Below are 10174 nucleotides of genomic sequence, written 5' to 3'. Positions count from 1 at the left end.
TTAGTTACATTAATCATTTTTATCACATGATACAAATTAATTATTATAAGAGAAAATTGATCATAATTTTTATCACATGATAAAAAAAAAAATTATAAGAGAAAATTGATAAAATCCAAATTAACAAGCTTGATAACTCTTTTACAATGTACACCAACAAAATGGCCAATCATGAAAGGCAATACATTTAACGTCAGCAAATTATCATCAACATAGTCAATATATGAAACACTAACACAGACACAGTCACACAGACACGTTGACGTGGATAATAATTTGAGAAATGAAAGTAATTGAATGTAATCAAACGGACACTAGATATATGTTCGATTTAATTCTAAAGTGTCGATACTACGTAGTAGCCAAACCTTCATATGGTATGGTATTATTACAAAGAAAGATTTAAGTCTAAGCTATTATCACTTGCTTTTTCTTTCTCTTTGTCTTCATTTTGGTTTTTTGGTGTCACTGTTGTAGTGGTTGCACTTGCAGCTACTTCTTCTTGCACATATTCTTTCTCTATTATCATCACCTCTTTTTCTTGCCGTGAAGAAGGACCAGCTGCAGCAGAAACATTACTCTTTCCCAATTCTTCACAAGCAATGAAATCTTCAAGTTGAAACGTTGGGTTCCAAATACACTTTTCCTTTTTTTCTTCACCCACCTTCTTGTCTGTTTTGGAGAGGATATCTCTTGTACTCTTTATCAAGGCAAAGAACTTCTCCATTTTCTCATCATCATTTTCTTCTTCATCTTCCAACATTTTTCTCTTCCTGTTTTCTCCTTCCATGCTCCTCAATTACTGTATCAACACACTAGCTAGCCTATATGACTAACTATATATATTTTGTATATTTATATTTGCCGTGTAGAGGAAAACAAGAATAATATTGAGAAGACTTATGGAGCTAGCTAGGTAGTTGTTTATATTTATATTGTATATTCATTCATAACATAACTATATAAAATAAGACAACAGAATATAAATCACTTAATGTGATTCCTAGCCAATCATTTAAAAAAAAGAGAAGAGAACATAAATATTAGTTTTTCATCTCTTTTTCTTTAGCCCAACTACAAAAGAAAGAACCAAAGCGAAGTAAATTGATTGAGAATATAGATTGAAAAATTTGAAACTATATAAACAATGAGATTGAATAAATTGATCAATGAACCGACTTGAATTGAAATTGCCAGGTCAGCAAATGAACAATGAAATTGTTTACTGAATTCAATGAACCAAAACCATTTTTTTTTAAAGGACAATGAACCAAAAACCATGTTGACTTGTAATAGAGGTGTGAGGTCAATACCGCGTTTGGTCAAGATTATTGGATTGACAAATATGCCCCTAAGGAGTTAAAATAATTTATGAAAGAGAGAGGGTAGAATGGTAAGTTGGTGCAAAAGATAATTTGTTTGAGGTGAGAAGATAGTTAGCATAAAGAAGCATCTTTCGTCATCCCCATTACGTAATATTTCGACCTTTATTATGTGTTATATGACTACCTATTTGCAGAGCATCTTGCGGGTAAATGGTTCCACTAAAGAGGATACTTTAGGTATAGGTATAGGTCACCATACCATGAATGGACCCCATAAAAAACATTAATCATAGAAAATTGAATCCTTAATGAATAATTAGTGTCTCAACCCGGGCACACAATATCATTATCAGATTGAAATCTTTTCTGAAATCCGCGTTACAACGTGTATGACAAACAAGATATTTATTTAATTACTCCCTCCGTTCCTAATTATAGGATCCTTTTGAAAAAATAACGGGAATTAAGATAGTGGATATTTGTATTAAATATGTTTGTAATTACTATTGTTTTTACAATTTTATCCTTTAAGAGAGAATTGATTTATGTTTCCAATATGATATTTATTGCTGATTGAAGAAAATTATGTATAATAAATAGGGGCATACATGTAAAAAAATAATTAATGTAGTTGGAAATAATAAAGGGGTCTTATAAAAAGGGACAATTTTTTTTTTCAAAAGGGTATTATAATTAGGGACGGAGGGAGTATTTGTTAGCAACTTGGAATTCAAGAAAGTAAAAAAAAACAAAGAATAGTTTTTCATTGATTAATTTAAGGAGAATGTTAACCAGTGTCCCCGGGATATTGGTTAAGCATAAAAAGAAGTAAGTTTTTATTAAAAAGTAATGTAATTATTACTTGATAAAAAGTGACAGTTTATATTTACAAGACAAAAAATCTATTTATAGATTCCTTAACCCGTGCCCCGGGCCATAGTTTACAAGACCCTTAATTTATTGTTGAATTAGTAGACCAAATGACCAATTTCAAGTCTATGCGACCAAACAAAGGCAATGACAAATAGGGTTGGTCTTAAATGACTTGACTAAATAATTAATTAAAAGTGGCTTTGAATTTGAATGATAGTGTCTGGAATTATACTAATCACTGTCATTAATGGTAATCATGGTGAGGAAGAATGGCCAGGATACTTTCATCAGGGTAGTAGAGTTATCAGAATTGTGCTAGCACGTGACGTAGGTATGGATGGATGCAAAGACAACTCATGATGCTGATTGCTGTGGTCCATATATACAGTTGAATGAAATCAGGGATGAGATTATCCACGTGCAATCCTCTTCTTTTTTCCCACGAAATTCTAGAATATTGGGTGAAGAACTACTATTTTGAGTTAGAACTACGCCACTTACATTCTTGCTTAATATGCAGTTTTGTTTTTGTTCATTTCTCTGCTAAGTTAAACGTCATTTGAGTGACATACTTGATCATCCTACATGATCAGTAACATGACCTACTCATAACTCAGCCACCACGCAAACAAGAGGGTAGAAAAAAACCTCCAAGTAGATGAGTGTGTATAAAGGAGTAAATATAAACTTAACTACAAACACCAACGAAAATTTCATAAAGCCATCTAAGAGAGAAAGATAAAGCTTAGCTTGCACTTAAACGTTTTAACTTTTATAGGATACGTAATCCTATACTCCAAGTAAATGTAATAGGAGTTTCAATCTTTATACTAGTGTGTATCTTCTCCAATCTTCTAATAAAAGAAAAAAGTAACTGAAGGTAAAATACCTTAACAGATACTGAAACATGATCTTTCAGACATCCCATATTTGAAACTCCTCTAAAAGAAGAGAAGAAAAGTTGTTTAGCCTTCATCTCTTTGCTTTCCATTTTTATTTAGTTACTTTTCTTCCCTTTTCCTCCCAAAAATCACTCAAAAACTATAGTTTTCACTTTTCAAGATCATAATATTAGGCCAATTATATGTTCAAGTACATTAAAAAATACTTATAGCCTTGGTGGTGTAGTCCAAGGTAACTGGGAAGGTGAATATGAACACAGTAACGAGTTTAAGGGATAGAAATGCTAATCCTCTACCCAACGGACAGCGTGTTTTGCCCAGAGGTAGTATGCTCCAACCGGACCGCGACCACCCAACTCATAAAGCTCCACTGATACATTGTCCTTGTCTATCTCATTCAGAATCGGAGTTAGAATGTTCCATGCAGCTGCCAGCTCATCGCTTCTCATAAACAGATGATTATCCCCATCAATGACATCAAGCAGAAGATGCTCGTATGAATCCGGCACCTCAATGTTGTACCTTAAAAAACATTAATGAACAAAATTAGGCAGATAAAAGATATTTAATCAAGCACGCGGGTTAGAAGCATTTGGTCAAGGTATGATGCAAACAAATACTATAATCAAACACGGTAGTGCTTACTTGTCCTTGTAAAGCAGATTCAATTCTGAAGAGTCCAGTTTTAAGCCTAATCCTGGAACCTTGTTGTTAACTCTCACCAGAATGGCTTCATCAGGATCATCACGAAGAATGAGCTCATTTGTGGCACGGCCAATATTGTGCCCGATGCATTCACGGTAAACATTTCCTGGAACATGTCGAAATTGAATTCGTATCTCCATTCTGCATTAATACAAAATTTTGAACCTTTGTCAAAAAATGACATGAGTTTTGAACAACAAATTTTCCGACTAGTTCTACATAAGCCTATAAATTGCATCATTCAACAAATTATTGCATGCAAGCAATAAAATCTAGACCAATATTTCTTTCATGCGAGACCTGGGGGCAGGGACAGAAGGAATCAGTCCTTTTCCCCTTTATTTGACCACTTTGTCAGAGTGGGAAACAACATAAATTTTGCAATTATTACAAGCTCAACACACACCCCATCTAGAAGATCTAAACTCGCAGCAATAAGAAGAAAATACTGGAACAGGGACAGGCATGCCATGGAATCTAAATATATAATCTAGTACATAAAATTGACAAAACGATGATAATTTTTACTGGTGTTTGATGAGTCCTAAGCCTGTTTTAACCAAAAACGGTACACCATCCCATCGTGCATTGTCAATGTATAGTGCAGCAGCGAAATATGTAGGTGTGGGACCATCTAAGCACTTATCAACTTTGTCTCTGCAACTTGATTTATATTGGCCAAGAATGACATCCTTGGGCTCCAATTGGCGAATTGATCTTAAAACCTTGACCTGGAAAGAAGCTAATTACTTGTACTAGGTGATAAATGGAAACCATGCATCTTTCAAGCTGTCATTCGTAACAAACCACTCTAACATCTTAAGAAGTTGTCCTTAAAAGCAGTTATTATGTATAGCAATGGTGTATTTGTGATTTAAGCATGGATAAATATGTTTTAGAGTAATTTCTGTAGAATTTAAGATTTTACATTTTTGACATGTCAAATAGGTAATTTTTCTTCAATTGTTTCTTTATTTAGTAGTTAATACGCGAAGGAAATGAATTAGTAGAACTCAAATTCACTCAAAAGCACACAATGGTTCTAGCATTTGAGCAACAGAATGCCGGCACCTATTGTGCACTGGGAAAAAGGCAAATTACTCGTGTGATAGTCAGCACCGAAGTGTTGGTCAGTCAGCACATGATTACTTACACATGCTTGCATTGCCTGCGTATTTCAAAGTACCCCACAGTGCCATCGACACCTCGGTGCTGGAATGTCACAGCCTATACTGATAGTTATTTTTGCCTGACAGTATAAAAGGATAGTATGATGAATCTAAAAAGACAGAACGGATCATCAGGTGAACAGACTACGTAGAAAGTACAATATCGATTAATTGGGAAGGGGGAAGTCCTTACTCTTGGAAGACAGTCATATGTTCATTTCCTTTGCATGAATTCACCAATTTTCCTTATTTCTTTTTTTATGCTTTAATCGTGTTTTAACTAAATTTCTCTATCCGAATCATTTCAATACAACCACAACCAAGCCTTACCCCACTAAGTGGCGCTGACTTACATTGATCAAATTACGCCATAGTGTTCTATCATAAACCATATGTTACAATCCGAATGATTTCAATACATGACATTAATCATCATGGCAACAATATTTTACATAATTTATTACTTATCCAACTCAGTAAGTTGTTTAAGGCATAGCATTATTTTCCTTTTCTTGACTAATCATGTTTTAGCTAAATTTCTCTATCCGAATGATTTCAATACGTAACATTAATCACCATGGCAACAATATTTTACATAAATTTATTACTTATCAAACTCAGTAAGTTGGTTAAGGCACATCACTAAGTATGCTATAGATTATAGTTTGTACAAGTACCTTTTCATTTCGAATATCTTCTCCATCAAGGCTAACTGGTGGTTCCATGGCAAGCAATGCAATTGTTTGGAGCACATGGCTGTGAACAATATCACGGATAATCCCATAGCCACCGAAATACCTGCATGGGTAACAAAGCATTAAGCTGAAATCATATCACAAGCAAAGACACGTTGACTGTAATTTTGTTTATGCATATTCAGTACAGAATGACACGTTGTAGTGTATTTACTCAAATGACAATACAACCAATATGATCACCTTCCTGGATGCACAGCCAAGTCCTCTGATAAAATGACCTACAGAAATTGCATTAAGAAGATGATAACAAACATTAAATTTCAGAATAGACATTTGGTTTTTCGTTGAAGTTTAGAAATTCAGGGATGCCAATCAGATAAAACAAGGGTGCTGACCTGCACATTATCTATGTAAGTTCGACTCCATAGCGGCTCAAAAACTAGATTGGCAAACCTTAGAACTGTGAGATTTTCAATGAGATTCCTTCCTAGAAGATGATCAATCCTGACAACAGATTGATGAGAATCATCAGTTTATGAACAGTATTTCTGAGTGTGCCCAAGTGGTTCATCCGAACCAAATATTTTTATTGGATTAAATTTTTCTCTCAAATACCGGACCAAATCAACCGACCAGTCACGCATCCATTTGTGTGCATGAGCATATGGGTGAAAATGGGAGAAGAAGGTATGAATACCTATATAGTTGCTTTTCCTCAAACTTCGAGAGAAGATATTGTGTCAGCCTTTGGGAAGAGAGAGCATCAAATCCAAATGGCTTCTCAATTATTATGCGATTCCATCCCTTTTGGGTCTGAGCACTGCTTGCAAGACATGAAGCAACGTCCAAAAGTGCTTCTTGTGGCACAGAAAGGTAGAAAATCCTATTGGTTTTGGATCTTCCCTGAAGTAGATAATAAGCTGTAGTAGAATCAAATATCAAAGGGCGGACAGCTCGTAAAGAGTTTACACACTACAGGAACTCACTTGAGAAGAAAAGAACTACTTTCATACATACTACTAAAATTAGAGAAATTTGTTCGAAGCTACCTCGATCTGCTCCATTTTGGCCTTCAGTAAGGACACCCCGTGTTTGTTGTCGTAACCTCCATTGATGTAGTGTGTTCTATTAAGGAAAGCTTCTATTTTGTCCCCACAATCCTGCCTGAAATTGGAAGATTTTATATTTCACATTAATGTAAAGTAAAAGGTAGAAGTATCCTACAATATTGACCGTATACAGTGGGAAAAACGAAGATGGACTTCATTAATTCACTTTCAAACCAGAAAGCTTTATAATTTTCTGTTTCAAATGAAATGGGGCAATTTATTTGCAAAAGTGGAATTGGTTGTAAATTTACTGATAGATTTTCTCTGCTATAAATTGGTTGTAAATTTTTAATAAATCACTACCTAGAAAGCAGTTTCCCAAGTTGGCATATGAAGGATTCAGTGCAACCTACTAAAGATTTTGTCTATGAATGGAAACTATATATAGAAGGTAGTAATTTGGGAATTGAAAAGAAAACCATACTGATGATCAACTCGACATGTTAATGTCGAAGCAATAATGGATCGTAGGTCTTCGTCAGTTATATTCTTCCTTGAATACCCAAAAATGGCCACATTCTGCAGACATGCAATGCAAAATCAATATATATTAAAAGTTTAAAAGGGTAAACATTGACTAGGAATATTAGTCTGCATAACTCTTATGTTCCACTAACAAAAAATAAATAAATTGGATTACATATCATGAGTTTATATAGCAGGTGGATGATTCACTTTGGTCCAATGTGAGTCTATATTAACTATTATGTCCCAACATATGAAGTGAATCTTTGATATGCATGCAAGAGAAATCAAGAAAATCTGTTAAATTGTACCTCAGGGAGAAAGCCACTGTAGTAGAGCGCAAATAAAGCTGGAAAAATCTTCCCCCTCGCAAGCTCACCAGTGGCTCCTATGACAGCAATACAAAGTGAAGGTTCTCTACTAACATCCATGGGAAAGGCCAAGGAACTTGTTTGCAGCAAAGATGCAGACTCCAAGGAAGAAGTGACCTTACTATCTGTGAGAACATTATAATAAAAAATGAGTATAAAATTAAATTTCATAAACACCACTCTTTTTATTTATAATTTTTTTTCCACATGCATCCTATAACATCTCACCATATAGATTTTCATATTATATTCGTGAAGATATTTTAAGAACAAATATAACAAGTGAATGAAGATGTGGTTTAAATGTATGCATATGTAAAAAAAAAGTTTTACGCTTAGTCCATAGATATTATGATATGTTTGAATCGAGTTATTTGAGCTTATATACTGCTGATACATGTATTCGTGAGACTCATTGGTAATGCTTGTGAAACAATTTATAACATGTCCATAAGCTTTTTTCAGTTTATTTTCATAAGCTCTCCAAAGTATATGAAATCAGCTTATAGCTTATACGAAAACAGCTCAACTTTATTTATAGAAATAAGTTATATATAAGTGTGCTATCCAAACAAGGTAATATCTTATTAACCATGTAAATTATAATCAGTACCTGATTTCAACATAAGAAACACTTTAGAAATTTCAAGACAAGTAAGTTACATTACATCACATAAATAGAAATAGAGATTGGTAAGTTAACACACCAGCATCATCATCATTAAGTAGACGAGATGAATCAGAAATTGATCCTTTCACATTCTTGAAGTGATTTCGACAGTTAAACTGCTTTGGATGTTGAAGGTTGAGTCTATCAAGTATCCACAGTTTGAAACCACGAAATTTTCGACAGAAAGAAGAGCTTCCAACACTTGCTACTGAATGAAAGCTGCTTGATGCAACCTGCAACAATTAACAAAAGAAGATTAAGCGTCTGGTTCGTATTAGAGGCTACAAATTTCTAAGGGGAAACAAAAAAATACGGTAATATTGTTGAAATTTGAGCATGGATGTGTTGATCTTGGAAGTGAGAATGAAGATTCAGAGAATGGTAGGGATGTTGAAGAGAAAGAGAATGACATTGTGTTGTGATGAAGTGATCCTTGTATGAACTGTGAACTCAAAATCTAAACTCAGCTTTTAAGTTGAGATATCTTCAGCGTGTCAAACACTGTTGACGGTTATGGATAGACTCTCTTCAAATTAAAGTTAACTCCTTCAACAAATTTAGGCTCTCTTTTTCTTTTTTTTTTTAGGAATGATATATCAACATTATTTTTATACAACAACTTCTTTACAATTTTTTAATATTGTTTTACCGATTTTGATTTGCATACACCTCATAATATTAAAGGTTGTTGTATAAGTTGTCCAATTTTGATTATATATATAACACAACTCTTCTTTTTTTTGTGTAGATGCTCTTTAATAGTTTAATCTTCATTTTTTTCTCATTTTTAATTAGTTAATTCTCTATATTGCCCAATGATGTTAATTGGAAAGACTAATTTCAAACTAAATTTTAAGTTAAAACTAAAGAATTAAAACTTTTGTCTAACTTAAAAGAGGACAAACATGTATAAAGAATTGGATGGTGATCGGGAGAATTTTTTTTCTTTGCAGATTTCTCAATCACAATCTATTGTACTTTCACAACTAAACTAACTTTTAGGTTTGATGTTAAGAACAATTTTATGAGCTTTGAGATCAACTTTAATCGGATGGTGAAACTTAAATGGTTGCAAGAGGAACATTAAAAATCAGCAAAACAACAAGTTATCAAACCACTAAAATTATGGGTTGCCCCTCAAACGACGCTTCTTTAACATCATTAACTTGACACGTAAGCTGGTGTTAAGCTGACATATATGACACAAAAAACACATCATCCTTATTCTTTCTTTTGTTCGGTAATAACTCCATGAACATGAGAAGTATACGACGTTGATTCCATATCAATTTTAAATGGAATATATATGCTTCTTTTTTGCAGGTCTGGAACCATGCATAAATTGGTATGTGGGTCGGGTCTGTGATGATGATGAAACTTTTGTTTTGGTCGAGTTTTTCACCTTTTTATCTCGTCTCTGTAGGCGAGGTGTTGATGAGTGATGACTTTGTTTTATGCTTTAGAATACTTAGTATACCTTATCAATATACAATTATTTTAGACCAGCAGAGCATACTAATTAAACCTTTTTTATGTCAAAACATACTAATTAAACTCTATCAATTTGACATAATTTGATTTATGGGAAAACATTGATGCTATCATGCATATAAATTAATCTACTTACTTTATTTTTGATTGTAATAAAATAAAAAAATTAATTAACATATTTTTTTAACGTACAACTATTTTACATCGACAAACTATATTAATAAACCTCTAAAGTAAAATAACGAAAAATGGGATTGACAAAATAAACAAATTTACCAACAAAAATTAAAAAAAAATACCCTCCATGTCTTTGGTCCAAAACCCTTAAAAAAGATTAAAATATATCAAAAGTCCTTGCAAATGTGGTCAATTTAAATTTTGATTTTGATAAAACAA

The 10174-nt window shown here is 33.3% G+C and overlaps 2 protein-coding genes across 3 annotated transcripts; both read right to left on the bottom strand.

The window, feature by feature from the left end:
• Window positions 1–162: 162 nt before the first annotated feature.
• LOC11434614 (uncharacterized) lies at window positions 163–1222 on the bottom strand. Its single transcript, XM_003626118.4, has one exon. The coding sequence runs from the start codon at window positions 788–790 to the stop codon at window positions 389–391; it is 402 nt and encodes a 133-aa protein (XP_003626166.1). The 5' UTR covers window positions 791–1222; the 3' UTR covers window positions 163–388.
• Window positions 1223–3127: 1905 nt separating this feature from the next.
• LOC11424460 (inactive glucose-6-phosphate 1-dehydrogenase 4, chloroplastic) lies at window positions 3128–8861 on the bottom strand. Of its 2 annotated transcripts, none has more exons than XM_003626117.4 (12): window positions 8601–8861; window positions 8325–8520; window positions 7558–7742; window positions 7206–7300; window positions 6722–6836; window positions 6370–6575; window positions 6068–6176; window positions 5913–5950; window positions 5652–5772; window positions 4334–4536; window positions 3746–3946; window positions 3128–3622 (listed from the first exon to the last, which is right to left on the bottom strand). In XM_003626117.4, the coding sequence occupies exons 1-12, from the start codon at window positions 8697–8699 to the stop codon at window positions 3385–3387; spliced, it is 1806 nt and encodes a 601-aa protein (XP_003626165.1). In that variant the 5' UTR covers window positions 8700–8861; the 3' UTR covers window positions 3128–3384. The 2 variants fall into 2 exon arrangements, with proteins under 2 accessions (XP_003626165.1, XP_024625229.1); XM_024769461.2 differs by having other exon boundaries at window positions 8698–8859.
• Window positions 8862–10174: the final 1313 nt, after the last annotated feature.

The sequence above is a fragment of the Medicago truncatula genome, chromosome 7, assembly GCF_003473485.1.
Source record: "Medicago truncatula cultivar Jemalong A17 chromosome 7, MtrunA17r5.0-ANR, whole genome shotgun sequence".
Taxonomy (NCBI): Eukaryota; Viridiplantae; Streptophyta; class Magnoliopsida; order Fabales; family Fabaceae; genus Medicago; species Medicago truncatula.
Note: the sequence above shows the minus strand (reverse complement) of the source record. Positions and strands in the feature narration are given on the sequence as shown.

What these genes read in the sequence shown, in the direction of transcription:
- LOC11424460 (XM_003626117.4), bottom strand. Translation starts at nt 8,699, where the DNA reads ATGTCATTCTCTTTCTCTTCAACATCCCTACCATTCTCTGAATCTTCA. An exon ending in ACAGTGGCTTTCTCCCTGAG is followed by an intron (nt 7,301 to 7,557) that starts GTACAATTTAAC and finishes GCATGTCTGCAG; the next exon opens with AATGTGGCCATTTTTGGGTA. An exon ending in AATCTGCTTTACAAGGACAA is followed by an intron (nt 3,623 to 3,745) that starts GTAAGCACTACC and finishes ATGTTTTTTAAG; the next exon opens with GTACAACATTGAGGTGCCGG.
- LOC11434614 (XM_003626118.4), bottom strand. Translation starts at nt 790, where the DNA reads ATGGAAGGAGAAAACAGGAAGAGAAAAATGTTGGAAGATGAAGAAGAA.